At 40.4% G+C, this 20,191-nt stretch overlaps 1 protein-coding gene across 1 annotated transcript in view; it reads left to right on the top strand.

The window, feature by feature from the left end:
• The window catches only part of Garem1 (GRB2 associated regulator of MAPK1 subtype 1), a 161,556-nt gene that overhangs the window by 44,620 nt on the left and 96,745 nt on the right, over positions 1–20,191 (top strand). Inside the window, exon 2 of the mRNA XM_051202265.1 lies at positions 12,002–12,142. Within this exon, the coding sequence (XP_051058222.1) occupies positions 12,002–12,142 (141 nt within the window). The remainder of the gene's footprint in view (positions 1–12,001; positions 12,143–20,191) is intronic.

Below are 20,191 nucleotides of genomic sequence, written 5' to 3'. Positions count from 1 at the left end.
ATCTCTCAGATTTGAGCTGTGACTCAGTTTATCCATTTTAAACAAAATTGTTAGGGGAGCTAGGAAGATAGCTTAGTTTATAAAATGCCTGCCTTCCCTAGCACAAAGATAAAAACTGGGCACAGTAGTAATCTGTAACCTGGGGTGAGGGTTGGGGGTCAGAGGGTGGGGGCCTGGGTCCCTAGGGTTTGCTGGCCAGCTAGCTATTTCAGGCAATCCGTAAACTCCAGGTTCAGTAAGTGGAGAGGAGTCAAAGATGACATCAAGTGCCAATATTTGTCCCCCCCTGTGTACCTGACTGCTGTAGCTGGGTGGATTTTCCGTGAATGTATTCCTCCTGTGAATCTGAGCTGCTCCTTGATGTATCCCACACCACCCGCTGGTTTATGGATTTGAATGTCTGAAGAAATGTGAAAACCACAACTGCTCACCTGCTGTTTTCTAAAAATTCCCTTCTGTAGAATTCTTATCTTTAGAATGTTAGCTACAGCTTGCCATTTCAGAAAATAGAGTTTGGGATTTGACTTTGGCATACTATTTCAGACAGAAGGAATTAGGTACCATAGTTGCTAAATCTACCATTAGCAAAGGATTCCTTTCTCTGAGGGTTTGTTTAGAAGAGTAACAGTATATCCCTAATCCTTTTTCCTCCTTTGTTTCATGCATTCCTTTTTGCTTGGATTTCACTAGGAGGTTGGTTCTCTGAGCACAATACTAGTTAATGCTGTGACTAAATTCATCTCTTTTTCCTTCTTTTCTTAAAATAAAGAATAAAATGTGAAAATGCAGTGCTTTTACTTGCTTAAAACTCAAAATTATCATCTTTGGGCCTTTGAATAAAGGTATTCATATAAAAGTAGGCCCCTGGGTGATGAGGGTTTCTTGGTGTTTATGAAGGTAGCTGAGATCAATAGAAGATGCTTGAACAAGTTCTCAGGTTTCCTTGAGAGGCTTAAGGGTTGAGTAAGAGGAAAGTGCTTGTTTTATGAGAATATTGATGATTTTATACTCAAGATTCATTTCATTAAAGTGCACTTTTTATATAGCCATTCTGTTGTTCAGGAATCTTGTGGAATGCAACAGAGCAGCACATTACGTTGGGTCCAGAGATGTGTTTGATTATGGTCCACGTGGGACCCAAGGCTCTGCTGTTTTGTGCTGTACACTCAAAGTAAAAGTCTGCCTGTGGAACTCTTGGCCTCTATTTGTCTTTACTTCCTAAACACACGATACTTTTATCAGCCAAGGAACTAGAAATCACTCTTCAGTTAGTCAGCATGCATAATCAGAATGCCCTCCAAGAATAGAAGTATTCCGGGACCAAGGGATAAAAGTTTCCCGATTTGGTTAGCATATCATCATAGATTCTACTCCAAAGAATTAAATTCCTTTTCTTTGAGTTCTTGCACATTTCCAGGAAACAGGGATCTCCCAAGCTTTGAATTAAACTAGGGTCTCTGTACTGCAGGTTCATGGCCAGAGCCCTGTGTGGTCATTCTTAGTTGCAGTCAAATGGAAGGTAGGTATGGTATGACCTTGCCTTTCCGTGGCACTCACTCTCCTATTGGTGCTCACCTTAGAAAACACAGCTTACCTGTGTTTTTCATGGTGTTTTTAAGCTGTTGAGTTTTTCTGTCTGCATTTGGAGTATTTAAGATCACCCTTTGCAGAGTTCTGCCCCTTGTTTTCATAAATATGTTAGAATTAAACCTTCTAAGGTTTATGGATTGAACCTTTTACATTTTAAGGTTGAATAAAAACTGCATATATAAGTAGGTACAATGAATGAATTTTTATAAAATGTGTGATATATTATTAGTGACTTTTAGGATAATCTGGTCTTTATCAAATAAGTGTGAGTTAGTAAGAATAGTGTACCTCTATAATAGTTAGAAAGCATGAAAGACTACATCAGAATCAAAATGATGATGGATGCTTTAAGCTCTTTGACATTCTTTTTAAATTAAAAAAAAATACCACTAGATACTGGACAAATCAGGAGTCTTGGGCAGTATTTCCTTACGTCAGCATTTTTACTAAAATTAGCTTAGAAGTAAATTAGTAAAAACTCTAGCGCTTTGAAAGTATGAAATATCTGAATTGAGTTATGCAGGCACCATGCTCCATAATGTATTTCATTTGCTCCTTAGTGTTAGTGTAGGCTTGGATTCAGTTACAAGCCACAGAAACCCCAAAACAAAAAGTCCAGATAGGAGACGGGGCTGGTGTACTGCCCAGGGTGCCTGGAGCCAGAGTTCCTTCTCTTTGTTCCAATCCAGGCTTCTAATTCTGAGTTCTCCTTGGAACTTGAGATGGATGTTACCAAAGAAGTGATCATATCAAATTCCATCTCTCCAGAAGAATGAAGAATAAAAGGAGCACATAACTTCTCCAAAGAGAGTCGTGGTAGCCTCTTGGCTTTAACATTCCATTAGAGATTCTAGCTACTTCAGAAAAAAAGGTAGCTTCCAAATTGAATGAGAAAAGTAAAACAACTTCTTTTCATAGATGACCTGTGCTTATGAATGGAAAATCCTAAAGAGTACATAATTTCTGCAAATTGTACTAGGACTAAGAAGCGCACTCTGCAAAGTTACTGAATATAAAATCAATATACAAAAATTAACTATACATCTGCATGTTAGTTGCAGGCACTACAAAATAATTTCTCTTGAAATGATATCAGAAAGAATGTACTGTGAGTTCATATATTTATCAAAAACATTACATGGCTTATACACTGGAAATTGTATGTTACTGAATAATATAAAAACAAGTAGAAAGGCATCACATGTTCATACGTTGGAAAGGCTATTATTCCTAAAATAGTAATCTCCAAATTGATCTGTAGATTAAACGTAGTTACCAAAATCATAGCTTTCTTTTCGGCAGAAACTGACAAGCCCAAAATTATCCTGGACAAAAGGAACTCAGAAAAACCCAACCAATCTTGAAAAAGCGTGAAGCTGTCAGACTCAATTTCCTATTTTCAAAACTTACAATAAGGCCACAGTAATTAAGATACTCCAAAACTAGCATAAAATAGATATACAAGGTAACTGAATGGTGTAGAAAGACTGGAAATAAGCCCCTACATATATGAACAGTGAGCACAACATCCAGTGACGAAAGGGTCACCTTTGTCAGTGTCAGTGGCTAGACTTTGAAACATCCACAGACCTTCATGTAAAAGATAAAGCTGTGAAAACATAAGTGTGGCTCTTTTTGACCTTACGGTAGACAGCAGTATTTCATATTTGACCCTAAAAGCACAAATAACAAAAGAAAAACACATCTGACTTCACCCAAACTAAAAAATTTTACTCTTCAACGGATACTATGAAGAAAGTGAAAGGACTATACACAATGAATCATATTTGTAACTCATACATCTAATAAGAAACTTGAATCTCGAATACATAGGAACTCAAGGGGCTGGAGAGATGGCTCAGTGGTTAAGAGTACTGACTGCTCTTCCAGAGGACCTGGGTTCAATTCCCAGCACCCACATGGCAGCTCACAAGTTTCTAGAATTTTAGTTCCAAGGGATCTAACACCCGTGGCAAAACTCCATTGCACATAAAATGAAAATAAATAAATAATAAATGAATACTCCCGAAGAACTCAAGGATTGAATCATCTAGTGGATACTATCTCTCCGAGGCCCTTTGAAAATTTGAGTTGAAAATAGAACATGGAAGATTTCAGGGCCTGCTGGTCCAGGGACCCCAGACCCAACATTCCTTACCTCATTGTCCAGAAGCATTGTCCCTTTGGGTCTCCAGATGATTACACAGAGCATACAGCCTGGAGTTATACTGTCTCCCTCCGGGCTGCATGGTCCATTCATCACACACAAGCAGCAGTTGCCCCTGGGACAATCAGATAGGTGCTCGTTTTGGAAATGGTTAGAGCAGGATGTCCACTAACGTCTAAAAGTTCTATTGTTTTCTGTGCCTGTTACCACCCCCCCCCAGAGACCATTGTTCACAAATTGGCAATGCTAGAAACAGACCACAGTATTGAAGGTCAAGATTGATATCTGTGGTATAGAAATGCAAGGGCTCTCATGTCCTTGGAGGATCATTTGGGAATGCAGAATATTATGTATGATTTTTTTACTAGAAGATACTAAAGCCATTTACTGTGTTTGTCTAGACTCCTAGGTCTAGGATGCTGGTTTGTTTCATGTTGGTTACCTGGTTACCCTCCCCCCCCCCACATGGTATCTATAACAAAGGCTTTACAAAAATAAAAAAAGTTCACTGACTCACTTGATGCATTCCCAGCTCTTCCCAAGCAGCCTCAGACATCTCCCTGTGTCTGAGTAATACTATGCCAGTTCCCTCCTTCTGCTTGCGGACTCTTGTTCTCTGGACTTTGATTTGCTCGCTTCCCATTGATTTCCGACTATTACCTGTGCTCCAGTGACAGATGTGACCACATCTGTCTTGACCGCTTTATGACTTTCCCTCTTGATGGTTACTTGCCAATTAGTTATTTCTTTGAGAATTCCCCTCCCTTTCTGCTGTGTCCTCTTTGGAGCCCCTTACTATCTTCTCTACATAGGCAGCATTGTACTGTTGAATTTTGTGGTTGCTCTTGGACTCCTCTGGCGACTTTGTTGTGTTGTCATCTCTTTCCCTTCCCCACAGGTGTCTTTCCATCATTGTGTGTATAGTCCTTTGGGACAGAGATATCACAGGTACATGCTACAGTTTCCTGTCTGGAAGACAGTGACTCTGTGAAGACCTCCTTCACTCAAAATATTCAAAGATGCCAGTTAGCTCACATTGCGTTATATTCCTCAAATTATAGAATGAAATCAACTACCCTTTCAAAGTGCCGAGAAGTTTATATTTATGCAGAACACTTAGAGTAGCTACTGGTAACAAGCCTTTCTGGGTACTGTAACTGGGAGACTGCCAGTGTTGAAGGTTATGCTGATAGACACTTTGCTTCAGGGATTGTAACTGTGGTAACAAAAGGGAATACTGGAGTTGACACTAGTGTAAGGCCCCAGTAGAAGGCTGTTTCTCAGGCCATGTGTGTGTTCAGCCATGCAATAGGTAGTTTGTCCTACATGATATTAATTAAGAAGGCCAGGCAGCTGGCACCGCCTTATCTTTGGATTGTTCCAGGTGCTCCTGGAATCAATATTTCTCACAGGACTTGTGAACCGCCTTTATGGGTGTGGCCAAGGCAGGAAGTAGGCAGTGTCATTTGTGCTTACTCACCATTGGCCAGACCTCAGGAGTCTGAGCAGGCTAGCTGCCTGGGCAGGGAGTAAGGTGCCTTACTCTTTTGTATACCTAGAAAGAAGAGCAAATGTATTTGGTGGTTAGCCCCTGACATTGAAGGTATTTTTATTTTTAAGTTGTAAGAAAAGATGTAGACATTTAATTTATTCCCTGCTGTGTGGAAAAGGCTGTACCATCGAATAAACACACAGTTAAAATGTCACAGTGTTCATTCAGTAGTGAGAAACTCCCAAATATAATGCTGTCACTTGACCAGCTTCCTTTTGTTTGTTGGGGGGGAAAAAAGGACAAGTCGCAGCTATTAAATTAGATTTGTAATGAGCATCAACAAGGAAACTGTAGAAAAAAATTTATGTAAGCATTGTTGATTAATTTAAGCAGACATCAGGACCAGTTTATGTTGACAGTAAGTAGAAATGCCAGCTCCAGTGATTGACTCTCATTGCAAAAGCTAAACAAATCAGCATATTTCAGTTGGGGCTTTATTATCTGTCAATGGGTATGAGTATCCGTCATCGTCAGAGTTCTGTAAAGCTGCTGAGACCAAATGAAGTTAACAAGAAATAAAAGCAAACTTACAAAAAAATGAACCTGCATGTATGGTTATGTATTTGCTGTGTAAGGTCAGGAATTCTGGGAGTTGGAGGGAGTAAAGCATTTGCTAAGGAGTTACAGCCCTTCTCAACCCAGCACCAGAACAAAGAAAACAAATGTGAATGTGCTAATAAGCTTTAATTTTATAGTTGCCAGTGTCATACAGTTCTCACAATTCAGGGAATTATTAAAATCACATGGGTTTGGCCTTTTTTTGGTTCGGTTAACTTAGAATATGTTCTAACTTAGGAACATGCCAAAATAAAAAAAAAAATCCAACATGGATGTATCTGTGTGTCTGTGGGGTTTTTTGTTTGTTTGTTTGTTTTTGTTTTGTTTTGTTGGGTTTTTTTTATTTTGGCTTTATCCTAACATTAAAAGAAAACTAAGTCACAAGATTTAATATTAAGACTTGTTTACTCATCAGAGTCCAGGTATACAGACTCTTGTAGTTTCTTTTCCAGATTTTGTGATATCTGCAGGTATTTCTTAGAACCTAAGTCTAAACACAGAATTCATTTCCATCTTATATACACCTTGTATACACAGCCTGAAAGGAATTTTAGTTCACTAATATTTTCACTACAACTCTCATACAAGGTCATATGTAGAATTTTCCACTTGCGACATCATAGTAGCATTGAAAAAAAAAAAAAATACTAGATTCTGGAACATTGCAAATTACAGAATTTTTTTTATTAGAGATGACTTAAAATATTTACTCTGTTCTCCACTTTTCTGTTTAAAAAAAGATTTGACATACTTGTGTTCTACTGTGGGAAGTGTTGTGTAACTCTGAACTGATTCAGAACCACCCCAAATACTTCACACGTACTAGAAGATGGCTGTGCTGTAACTCAGATATATTTAGCTGTATTGATGTGCAAAGCTAATGTAGTTATGAGGTGCATAATAGGTTATGATCCAACACAGAACACAGTATTCCAAATAAAGACACTTACATTGGAATATTTAAGGCACAGTAAAACCCTTGTGTGGCCTCTGTTGCATTCTGTGGGATTTGGTGAGATGCACTGCCACAAGGACATTTTTGTTTATAGTCCTGAATATCTTTTCTCTGTAACCCCTAAAACCAGTTTCCTTAAACCTGATGAGTATATGACCCTCTCATTTTTGTTTTGAAAATAGTCTAGCTATGTAGCCTAGGCTGCCTTTAAACTCACTATATAGCCAAGGCTAATTTGCAACTTAGAATCCTGCCTGAGGCTTCCAGGTACTGGAAGGAATAACACCATGGCCATCAGAAGACAAAATTTTAAATGTCTTCATTATAATTTTATCTGCACATTTATGCACATACATTCAAAAGTTGACTTCTAAATAAAAAGTTGACTCTAAAATAAATGTACTATTCCAGCATAGACTATAAGCAAAGCTACAAAAATTATTGTGACTTAAATTAATAAAATTAGGCTTGATTTTTAGTTAGGATTAGGCTTGAGATGGGAAAATATTCATGTAGGTGGCATTCAAGTTTTTTTTTTTTTTTTTTAAGAACAATAGGGGAGGATCTGGGCATATAGAGGTGAGAATATAAAGAGAATGAAAGTGAAATCAGGGACCAGTTGTTACATAAGAGTGGAGCAAGTATTTGAACAGAAAAGAACGCTTTGGAAGTTAATGTAGGGCAGGAACACAAGGTTGTTTTGGTCCAGGGATGAATGGAAACCTTTGAAGACATGTGAATAGAACAATAGGATACTATGCTTTTAATTTGTCTTTATTATAGGTATATTTAAATAAGCGAGAAGAGGAAAAAATAAGGTAGAAGGCCCAGAAGGTCGGCTCTGTTCATTTGGCTTACTCACTAATGTGTTGCCAGGACCTGGAACATAGAACATAGTCATCTATCACCATCACTGAGTGACTGTGTGTTGTATACACATAGCCAGCAGAGAGGCATCCATTCAGAAAGGTGTGGAAAGTAGCTGCTCCATGTAGAAATTAGCAGCTGATGTCATGCACCGGAGTGCTACGTGTAGCACAGGGAGCCCTGGTGCAGGATTGTGAAGGAGGGAGAGGAGGAGCAGGCTAAGGCTGAGTCTCTTCTGCCTCTGTAATAATTGGTGAAGGCGGAGACACTGAGGCAGGTGACAGAGATGGTGAAGGGGGAAGGCACTGAGGGAAGGTGACAATGATTTGGGAGAGAAGATGGAGGTTTCTGTCCCACCAGGTCCCGCCACCCTTCATCCCCAAATAAGCACACAGAGACATGTTCATTATTAAACTGTTGGCCGATGGCTAGGGCTTCTTATTGGCTAGCTCTGTCTTAATTATTAACCCATTTCTATGAATCTTTATATTGCCACGAGGCTGTGGCTTATCCGTAACCTGCCATGTTACTCTGTCAGCAGCATGGTGTCTCTCTGCGGCCTCTCTCTACCTCCTCCTCTTTCCTCTCATAGCCCTGCCTGTCCTTCCTGCCTGGCTATTGGCCAAACAGATTTTATTCATTAGCCAATAAGAGAAACATATATACAGAAGGATATCCCGCATCATAGTCCAAAAGGCAGAGGGGTCATTACTCATTTTCAATGTCTAACTCATAAATGATTATTTTGGATTTTGAAGTTGAGCCTTATTTTAAAGCAGCCTTACTTTGAAGTTACTCAGTGTTTAAAAAAAAGAATGGATATCATAAAAGGAATTTATGGATTCCTGTTGAGGGGAACAAGGTCAAAACAAGCAAATGGGGTATATCCTGAAGCAGGCAGAATAATTTCAGGATTTGCATATTTTGGAATGTAACACCTCCTTCCTTTAGGCTTCTTATTACTACAACATTGAGCTAAATTTTAGTACATTATACATAGTCGTTAAGCACTAGGATAATTATATCACAAAAGATGTTTGCCTTATGAATTCATTTAATTCCATATCTTTATTAGCGACCTACCCAGGGATATTTTAAGTTATTGTATTGTTTTATTTCTAGACAACTTTCATGAACCTTATTTTGCCTAAAGGAGGCACACAGATCAGTTGTTAAAAAAATAAAATAAGATGTAAGCTCAAAAATAGGCATTGCTTCCTTCCTACTTTATGGCTCTGAAAGCCATTGTGAGCCTCTTACTAGTTTTTACTACAGCAGCAAGCTGCCGGACTGAACATTATGTTTCCATTTTGATTAACTTGACTGCAGTTGTATTTTGGGTGCCACTTTAGAGCCCGCTGTGGAATAAAATTAAAACATTCTTTATGATACAACAATTTACTTGCTGAAAATGGCATTTTTCTCCCATCCCTGAGAGGCAGTCCATGCTCCCCCCAAGTTTCCCATGTGGGCCCCAGGGCTCGGTTTTCTCCCTTCACCAATGCATCTTCTGTAAGATCCCAGATTCGTATTCCCGGAGTGCTGGTGTTCATTCCCAGCTCCTGGAAGGCTCCCGTCTCCTCTTCTCCATGCCCAGCTCATCCATCACAGAGAAAGCAGAGAGGCTCTGTTCTCCCTTAGTCTCTGCTGATGTTCCAGGTCCAGTCTCGATGTGTATCTCTTCCACCAGCTTAGTTCTTGTGCTCCTTCCCACCAAATTACACACTGCGGGCTTCTTACCAACTCTCCTCTATATTTCTGCCAACTCCTCCATTGTCTGCTCCCAGAAATAAAAAAGGGAATACAAATAAAGTGAGTACAGACATCATGGCACATGTGCACCAACATGCATAAACACACACAAAATAAATTAAGCTAGTAAATAAGTAAACAAAAATAAACGTTTGTTAGACAAATGAATAAGGAATATTTTGAAATTTAATAAGTATGCAGACTGCCCCCTCAGACATCTGAGACCTCTTTCTAATACTTTCATGATCCCTTTAGCAAACTTTTTCTGTTTCCCACAATGCCTCTCATATGATTCACTGGGGATGGAGTATTCACTGTCTCCTCCCTGCTGGATACCAATGCCTTTGTTTTGTTCGCTGATGTAAGAGTCCCAAATGCTCAGAAGCATGCTGGTTGTACTGGCTGAGTAAATGAATGAACCTGGAAACCCATGGGCAACTTCTCCCTGTTGTCTGGGTTACTGCAGTGGTTTTTTAGGTACGGGCCAATGTCATGGGAGCAGATTGGGAAGAAATATAGAGTCTCCAAAATAAAAGTCTCCCACTCACTACCTGTACACCTCCAAGCAAAATCCTTGACTTCTCTGAAGGTCATTTCCTTCCCTACTAAAGAATAGCATGAGCTAAACTTACAATGTTGGGTTAACATTTAGCCCCAAACCAGAAGCTAATGGCTGATGTTCTCTGATCGGTCTTACCGAATCAGACTTGGTCGTGATACCTTCCATTCTCTGTCACCATGTGTTCTTTGAGAAGTAGGAGTGTGTCACTCATCTTGTCATTGAGAAGCAGAGGTCCTGCCAGAAACCACACAGTGGAGGTGGGCACAGTGCTGCTGAACACTCGCTGCATGCTCTGCCTTCCCGGGGGCTGCCCTGGAAGATACTGATTGTTATCTCCTTTGGAGCAGAGCATCTAGAGCTTTCCTTCCTGTTTTCATATGCCAAAGGAATGCAAAGAACTAAAGAATGCCCCAGGAGGTGTTATTATGAAATAGCCTAGTCCTCCCAAAGCATGGGGTGCAAGGGAGTCTGGGAACCCCACCCTACCCCTGCCATGAATCAAACCTTCCCATCTGCTAATGAGCACTACTTCCAGGTCATTCCCACCCTCTAAATAAAGTATTTAACAAAGATAAAATACACTTGCATTAAAACTGTTTCAAAGATCATCATGGTATTGGTTTAGAAGCCAGTTAGTTAGCTTATGGTTGGAACAACCAAGCAGTCATTACTGCCTTCATTAATGATTGGAAAAGTACTGAATCTTTTCATTTTAGAGAGGTCTGCGAACACCATTTCAAAACATACAATTACATCACTAATAACTCTTAATTGTTGTAGTAAAGTTAACATGAAAAATGAGAAGGCTGTCTTCCCTACGAAGGAATTAACCTCTGCAGATGTTTTCATTGGACATTTGAAATGACTAACCCAGAATTAATGAGCTGGATTTTGTCAGCATCTGAAAAACATCTTTTACATTTCAAGGAGTGGATTTCCTTTTTGAAATAGTTTGTCATCATTTCAGAAGACTAAAAAGGTACTTCAGAGAGCATTAAAATGAGAAATAATTTCATTTGGATGCTATAAAGCTTCATTATGCTTAATTGATTGGGAGGGTTGGTGGCAGGCCAGAGAGAGCTGGCGGATGGATGCGTGGGACTTGAAAGGAAATATATGCATTTAGTGTCAAGCACTCTTCAACAGACCAAAGTTTAGTTTTGATAGTTTTGTTGTAGTGCTAAAGAGCTAAGCTTTGGCACCCTTCTGGTCTACATTTGAGTCCCACTTTTCCACTCATTAAACCTGTAAGTTTAGACACATAACTGCATTTGGATCTTTGTTTACCTCATCTGGGAAGGCACAATGCCTTCTTAGTAATGATGTCTTACATGAAATGACACATCATTTGTGCAGTGCCTGCTGTAGGCACTGAATGATATTTGTCATCAAGCCTTGGCCATTTAGATATGATGACGTATGTGGATACCATTATGCCAAATAAATGGAAAATGTCTGTATGGAACCCTGAATATAATATTCTACTTAGTTTGGAAACACTTTTTTCTTTATTTCCCTTTTTTTTTCAGACTCACGGAATTTATATTGTGTTTTGAGTTGTCAATTTGTTAATAAAGTGAGGGGGGGGGCTGGAAGGTAATGCCACCTTTCTCCCCTTATGTTAAACCCTGTTTTGTTTGTTTGAGAAATGGGGCCAACTAAACCCTAAATCCTTGTGGTCTAGGCTCCCACAGCCCCCAGCTCCATTGGAACCAGGAACACCTAGAGAGCCACCATATGTTTTGAAACGATCTATCAGTGGCCAGGAGCCTGTTCATTGGCTAGACTGCCTGGTCAGTAAGCACCAGAGACCCTCCTGCCTCTGCCTCCCTGGTGCTGGCTGAGGACTGAACTTAGGTCCTAGGCTTGATGACAAGTACTTTCCTGGCTGCGTCATCTCCCCAAGCCCATACAAGTTTAAACTAAAGAAATTTCACTGTAGGCTATGGAGTAAGCAGTATGAATTCCAACTTTCTTATATGAAATTGTATTTCCTAGGAGAATGCGTGGAAGGGCTGCGAGAGAATGACTACCTACTGATCCATTCATGTCGGCAGTGGACCACCATCACTGCCCACAGCCTGGAGGAAGGTCACTATGTCATTGGGCCAAAGATAGAGATCCCCGTACATTATGCAGGTAAGACTTAGCAAGACAAGCAGAGAGAGCAGGGGATTTAAAGAGCTGGTTTTCTTCTTATAATACCAACTAGAGGGCACACTACTAAAAGAACTAAACATTTCTGTGTGGTTATTATTATTATTATTATTTTTAATCAATGATGGCTCCATTTTGTCATAGATATTTGTAAGTAATGGGGCTAGGTGTGAAAATTTTTCATGAAGGGCTTCTCTGTGGTCTTGGTATTGGAGTCTATGTGTAGCCAGTCTATGAGTCCCACATGTGTGTCCATCTGAGTAACCCGAGTGCAATCTGAGCAATGCTTTTGTGAGTGGCCAGGATGTAGCAACCCCCCAAGGAGCCATTTCACAAGTGAGCACAGTACCCTGGTATTAAAAGTATCTGTTTAAATGTCCACATAACGTGGGCATGCCACCCCTCTCAATTAGTTGTTTAGAGTCTAGCACGTTTAGAGTATTAAACATGGATGATGCCCACCTTGCCGCCTTACTTTAAACTCCATTAGTTCAGGGATGTCCTTGCACTTGGTTTTTTTGAGTGGATTCTGTAGTGAGAATTGAACTTGCGATGTGTAAATAAGTAAATTTTGCTTAAATAAGCCTAGAGTGTGGGTAGCTTATAAATCAGTTTTTGAAAAATAAACTGTCTGATTTTTAAAGTTTGTCACATAAGGTTATTAACTTTTTTATTTATTACTGTAATTTTTAAAAAGTTATAGCAGGATATTTTAACTATAGATTTTAAGTAACTAAGATTATGCAGACCTCAACTGCTCCTTTGGCTTTGACAAACTTGTCTACAATGCTAGGCAAATTATTTATTTGAAATGAAATCATTCCATATTCTAGAATGATAGCAAATGATATTTGTTCAAACAGTATTTAATGACTGAACAAATGCTTTGGTAACCTTTTTGATTCTTACTTAAAAAAAAAATAAAGTCCTTTCAAAAATATTATAGGAAAGAGAATCTTTGTGATGGAATCTTTCATGGGAACCACAGGCTAGATCCCAAATAAGCACACAGAGACTTAATAATTATAATTGGCCAGCTGATAGCTTAGGCTTGTTACTAGCTAGATCACACAACTCAAATTAACTTGTATCTTTTATGTACACTCTACCATGTGGTGGTCCCTGTTTTCAGCGTGTTCATCTTGCTTCTCTACATCTCCTGTGACTCTGCCCTCTTCTTTCCCATGCTCTCTTTTTGTCCACAAGTCCTATCTAACCTCTGTTTACCCATCTATTGGCGATTCAATCCTTTATTAGACAAATGAGAGCAACAAATATTCATAGTGTACACAAAGATTGTTCCACAGCAACCATACCTTTAGTTATGAGTAGGCTTTATGGGAAAAGGTAGGTAGGTAGAACGTGTAGAAGGTGCTTTGTTCATGAGGTTATGACCAGGCAACTGGAGCAGTGTTCATAGGAATAGGGAATTTGACAGGTCCTCAGGTTGCCCACATTCCCCTCCACAAGTTTCCACCCAAACAAGGTCCACTTTATTTTCAACAGGCTCAATTCTGGTTTTTCTCCTTATGGAAAACTAAAACTGAAGAGTAAATGCCATCATTGTACGTTTCTACCTAGGCTGTGATTGGCTCTGTCAAATCAGTCTTCCCAGAGGGCTGCTTTGAATGGAGACTCCTTCTACCTTGTCTTGGACCTACAGAGTTCTAGCCTGGTTTTCCCATCATTCAGCTCTAAAGAGTGGACATTATCCTGTAGCTGGGTCAGTCTCCTCCTTATTCCTGACTACACTGAATATTTTCCCATTTGCCCCACTCACCCTGCTGGAGTTACCTCCTTCAGCCATGCAGCTTCTCTGGTAGGGAAGGCCTTCCGTCACAGATTGGCTCTGGGTCTGCTTCCTGCATGTCATATTCATTTGATACATTTCATGACTCTTCATGCAGTTGTCACTTTCTATGTTCACATATACCTCCCTTTGCTGACCAGTTGGATTGTACATTACTCAACAAATAAGATAGATGTTTAAAGTTTCTTGAGCATTCTTTCTATCAGTCTACAATTGATAAACTTCTTTGTGGAAATGGGTGTTCAGTCCAAGGACTGTAATCTTGGCTATACAGTGGAATCAAATAGAAGATACTGGAAAGACTGGTTGCTGAATCCTGCACATTCTAGTTCAGTTGGTCTCAATGGTTGCATAGGTCTAAATGGTTGTATAAGATGGGCATCAAGATTTTCAAGGTTTTTCCATGGTTAAAAATACAATTAAAGTTGGAGAAAGACATCCAGTATCAAATGATAAGACACCCCCCCCCAAACCAGCAACAGACACAAATGTTCTGATCTTATGCTTTTATATTGATAGCCATTCATCTCTCAGTGGGAAGAAAGCTATGGCATGTTCAGACACTTACCCTCTGTATGAGAAATGATGCCACACAGGTAACCACTGATGGTTCCTGTAAACTACATGTTGCAAAGTTATGGATTGTCTTTAATGAAGTAGAACTGCCAATGCTAAACTGAGGAGTAGAAACACTAAAATCATACAACTTTACATTAATGAATAGAAAGCAAATTAAAGAAAGAGAAACCTGAAACAAAGCCAAGTGCTTTATGATGTCATTTACCATTAGGCAAAAGGGAGGGGTGGCTGGTGATGAGTGTCAGGCCCAGCTTTCTGAGCTGTTTTTCTTGAATTGCTTCAGCAAGAAGCTGGAGTAGAAGTTTGGAGGTCCAGATAGATACTGACTTTTTGTTTGGGGTTCCACATCTTTTGACACATGAAGGCATTTCAGAGTTTACCGGCAAAGGGCTGGTTGTAGTGCCTCTTGGTAGAACATTTGTCTCCGGTGTATATGGCCCTGACCTTAATCCCCAATACTACAAAGAAAAAGAAGTTTACAAAGACAAAGTTTACTGACTTTCCTCATTTTTTTCCCCTTTCAGTCTTCTGTGCTAACAAATAAGAAGGCAGTTTGTTTTGGTTACATTTTAAGACAGAGATTTGTTACTTTTGGTACAATCACTTAAGTAGTTTTGGTGGCATATTTATAAACCATTTTCTTAGTTTTTCAGAGTGTCACTGCTTCCAAGGCTTCCTCCTGCCTCAGCCTACCCAAGTATCTGGGGTTATATGCATGCAGCACCCTGTTTACTTTATAATGGCATAGTCTGTTTCCAAGAGGAGATTTATTAGAAAGTTCAGCCCTTGGTAGAAAGAGCGTTAGAGCACAATGTGGGAACAAAAGCTGTCACTTTCATTGTTCTTGCTTATTTGAGCTCCGGCTGTAATTAGTGGGGAATATACTTACCCAGGCATGTATTACCATTGTGTCCTTGGCTTCAGGATTTCATCTAACTTGGGATTTCTCTTCCATTCCTGGAGAAGGCTTTAATAAGTAGTTCACAAACACCTTCAGCACAGCAGCAGTAGCACAGCCCACCAGCCTGGTGACCAGCCTCGTTTGGTTTCTGCCACTTACTCATTCTCAGTATTGTTTGGACACATCCTGGTTTCTTAATGTGCCAGTGGGATAGAGCACTTTTCTTCCAGAGAAGCCTGGAGGCTATGCAAGCTAAACACCTTTCAGACCATGTTTCAGACCTTCTGAGTGAGTACTCCACACACGTTAACCATGCTGATCACCACAGAGAGCCCAATGAAATGCTTCGGAGTTCCTTGCTCCTATCTTGGACTAATCAATGGCTTGCTTTCTGGTGTTGAAGCCAGATGAGCACCAACACCCTTCAATGTTGTCCAGGCTGCTGTGCATGGTTTTGTTTGGTTGGGTGCTCTCTCTCTCTCTCTCTCTCTCTCTCTCTCTCTCTCTCTCTCTCTCTCTCTCTCTCTCTCTCTCATCTATTTCACTTTGCTTTTTAGAAATAGTTTTGTTTTGAGAACTTCATATGTGAGCCCTGTATCTACATCACTCCCTCCCCTCCCCTCCCTCTCCCTCCATTACCTCCCATGTGCCTCCTCCAAAATTTATGTTCCCACCTTTAGTTGTTACATGTATATGCATGTGAATATCTGTGTGTATGTGCGTTCACATGTGAATGTTCATCCTACTGAGTCCAGGTAGCATCGCTCGTATGGACATGTGTGGGCACTTGTTCCCGGAGTAGCCTGGTTCTCCATCTCTCGGCAGCTATTGGCTACCTGTAGCTCTTCATCTAGGGCTGAGGCCATGTGGAACTTCCCCCATCCACACTGGCATGTTAGCTGGTATTGTCATTATTGCTGGTCTTTTTGGGGCAGTCCTGTTTTGGGAATTTCTGGATGCAACTTCTTCTAAACTTTGTCTTGATGCCTCATTCTTCTATCATTTACTCAGTTTGGCCCGTTTTGATCTCATGTTTTCACTTATTGTTTTTATCATGTTTGCTCTGCCCTGATGTGCATACAGACATACATACACATGTGCTTACTTTGAATATTTTGGAGCAGACAGCATGCATGCCCTAATGCTTCACTATGCATTTCTAATACAACTGCCATACAGGTGGCAAATTCAGGACACTTGACACTGTAATCTATAGCCCGTGTTCCAGTGTGGCCACTAGTCCACTAGTGTCCTTTATTGCATTTTTTTGTACCCAGGATAGCATCAGACCACTTGGTGCATTTCATGACCAGGTCTCGTCAGCATGTTTTCATCTGGCACCCTTCCTTGGCTGTCTTTGTGCTGTATGGTGTGGACAGGTTTAAAGAGTACAGACTATTGCCTCCTGATCAGATTCCACTGGTGCACTTTGTACAGGGTCACTATATATGTGACCATGTCCTCCTCAGGAACCACTGAAGGGAGCCAATGGCCACGTGCCTGTTACTAATCATAGCAGTTTTGACCACTGGGTTGTCTGATTTCTTTGCTCTGTCTATATTTATTTATAGGTAGATGGTAGATGATAGATAGATAGATAGATGATAGATAGATAGATAGATAGATGATTGATCTATAGATAGATAGATATTGATGATGGATGGATGGACGGACGGACGGACGGACGGATGGTCGGACTGACTCCTAACATAGGGTCATTGCTTGGAAAGTTGGAAGAGGAAGCTTTGGCTATGCTGTCCCTGCTCTGCTGCTTCCTGCCCTGGCACTGCACCGTTGCACAGCCACTGATCATGTTCATCTAATGGAGTGTTTACCGTGGGGTGCTGGGAATTGGAGTTCTGTCAGTCTTCGCCCTGCTGTAAGGAAAAGCTGCTGTTACTTGCCCATTTCTTTACATGCTCTCTGTGTTCTTGTCCAGCATGCCCTGCTTTCTGGCTTAGGTCATAGGCCTTCCCTTAGTCCGCATACTGCTTCCAGGCACAAAAGCACCGCTCCTCACTTTGTGGTCTTTGTAAATGGAGTTCCATGTGTTTGGGTACAGCCGAGGAAGCCATACATATCCAAGAAAGTGGTGAAACTCTATTCTATGCTTCCTTTTCTTTTCTTTTTTTTTTTTTTTTTTTTTTTTTTCTGGTTTTGTTTTGAGGCTGGTATCTGAGTTGAGATCCTCCTGCCTCAGCCTGGAATTACTACTGGTCATGTGTCACCACATCTGGTTTCAAACTCAACAATGTTAAGAATCCCAATTCTAAATCCTCCCATATTCTGTGACAGAGACTTCATGACACTTCTCATGTGAAAACAATTTCCTACAGTATAGACAGAGGAACTGAATGTGTCCTGAAGTCTGTACTCCAATGTGGCAGCTATAAGAGACTCCTTGTGCTGACTTCCCTGATGATTCAATGTGCTTCAGACAAATAAAGACTTCCCTTGGAAACAGAGCTCTTTTGGTCCAACAGTCAGTTCCAAGAGAAGATGTGTGCAGTCAGCACTGGGTGTTTTGTTAATAGTATAGAAAGAGCTGTGTCATATTCAGTAAAGAGGTAGCCACTCTCTACAATTCCATTCAAAAGGCATCACAGATGAATTTTATCTTAACCTTCTAACTTCCCATCAGTGCCTGATAAGCCAAGGTTTTCAGAGAAACGTGGAACACAGAACCCAGTCTCTCAGCATTCTGCATCCTTAAGACAACTAACTGGAAATTCAGACCTGCTCAGTCACCCCATGTGCCCACACTTACCCCTCTTTCTCCCTGGCTTACCGAACTGAACACATCTGTCCCTAAAAGTTTTTAAATGCCTTTCAACTACATTATTCTAGCTGAGGGTTCATAAGGATGAGTGATTTTTCATTTCACAGTTTACATGGCTATGTAACAATTGCATCTGTCTTCCAACAGACTCCAATTATTACCTTGAAAGTACATCTCCTTTGTGTGACCCACCCCACTCGGCCTTAAATCTAATTTAATTTAGTGTTCTCAGTTTGACATGTTTTCTTTAAATTGCATCCAAACTTAGGATCACACAAAGACCTTGCTATATCATACCATCGGAAATTGTATTTATCTTCCCAAGCTCTGAATCACTGGGGTAGTGGAGATTTCCCTGAGACCATGTTGTAGAGGTTGTCGTAGATCTAACTTTTTTTTTTTTTTTCATGGTCGTTGGTATATTGTTTTGTTTTTGATTTTTTTGAGACAGGGTCTCTCTACATAGCCTTGGCTGTTAATGAATTCATCCTGTGGACCAGTCTGGACTCAACCTCCCAAGTGCTGGGATTAAAGGTGTGCACTACCATATCCAGCCTGGAGATCTAGCTTTCTGTGTCACTGCACATGAGGCCTTTGAAGCAAGGGAGTCTTCTTGCTCACCTCTCAAGAAAAGCAAATGAAAACTATCAGCTTAGCATGGTAGCCCATGCTTGTAAGGGAGTCTAAGTAGAAAGTTCATGAGTTCAAGGTCAGCCTCGTCATATTTAGCAATTTCCAGGTCAGCCTGAACTGCATAGTGACTCATTGATTCTAAACACCAACATCAGCCAAAATAGAACAAAAACATACCAAGACATGGCTTAAGAAACCAAAGAGGTGAGCCTGGATCTAGAGGACAAGGCCTGTGATCCCAGCTACTCAGGAGGGAAGGCAGAAATAGGAACATTACAAATTCAGGGGTGCACACAGAGTTCAAGGCTAGCCTGGGCCACTTAAGAAGACCCTATCTCAAAGTTATAAGTAAATAGCAGGCTAAGGACAGAGCACTGAGGCAGAGCATGTGTTTAACATGTGTGAGGCCAAAGCTTCAATCCCCACTGTAGACGGGAAAGAAAGCAGGAAGGGAAGGAAAGGGATGGAGACATGGATTGGAGTGTGAGATGCATGTGTGTCTGTGCTCCCCCACCTTGGTAGGAAATGCAATTCTGAGTGTGTTCATGAGAACTTAAATCACTCCAGGAACTGCTTGTTATCATCATGGATAAACAGATTGCTCCTGGGACATAAGTATCTGAGGTCAATTCCAGCCGTTAGCTTCTGTTTTTAAATTCCCACCTTCCAGCAAAACCGGTCAATCTCTAACAAACTAAAATTATCTCAGTGTCTTCTCTCTGAGCTGCTCCCCATGTAGAAAGAAGGGATGCTGCCATACATGTGTGGTAGACTTGCTTATGCAGTCTGCACAGCCCCTGCTCAGCAAAACACCAGCATTTATGTGGCAGTGCCTGTTTTTAAAGAAGTGACATGTGCAGTGTCTAGCTCATGACAAAATTATAATAGTGTGCTATCTAATATAACCTTGAATTGTAATTACTGAACAAAAGGGAATGTTGAAACAAATGATTTCATTCTCCCGAGTTACAAGTTTAATTAGCATGAATCATAAGTTTACAAAAGTAACTGCTAGTGTTGAACCACAGTTTGCATACTTGCTCTGCATACAATTAGTGATTAAAAAAATGGGGAAATCGGTGATAAAAATGAAAAATCATGAACTTTCCTTTGAAAACCCTGAGAACTGACATCCTAGGCCAAGGAACATTTATCCCAGCCAGACTGGCCATTAATAATTATTAACATCAAACAAGCAAGCAGCATCCATGATTGAATTGCTCAGCCACAGTACATGGGTAAAGTCAGTTAGTGCTTATTGTTCTCTAGTCCATTCACCAAGCCTTGTATTGCTTCACACAGCTATCACAGCAAACCCACTAAGGTCTC

Source organism: Phodopus roborovskii, unplaced genomic scaffold (assembly GCF_943737965.1).
Source record: "Phodopus roborovskii unplaced genomic scaffold, PHOROB, whole genome shotgun sequence".
NCBI classification, from domain to species: domain Eukaryota; kingdom Metazoa; phylum Chordata; class Mammalia; order Rodentia; family Cricetidae; genus Phodopus; species Phodopus roborovskii.
The sequence above is the reverse complement of the archived record's forward strand: the minus strand, read 5'-3'. Positions and strand labels throughout refer to the sequence as shown.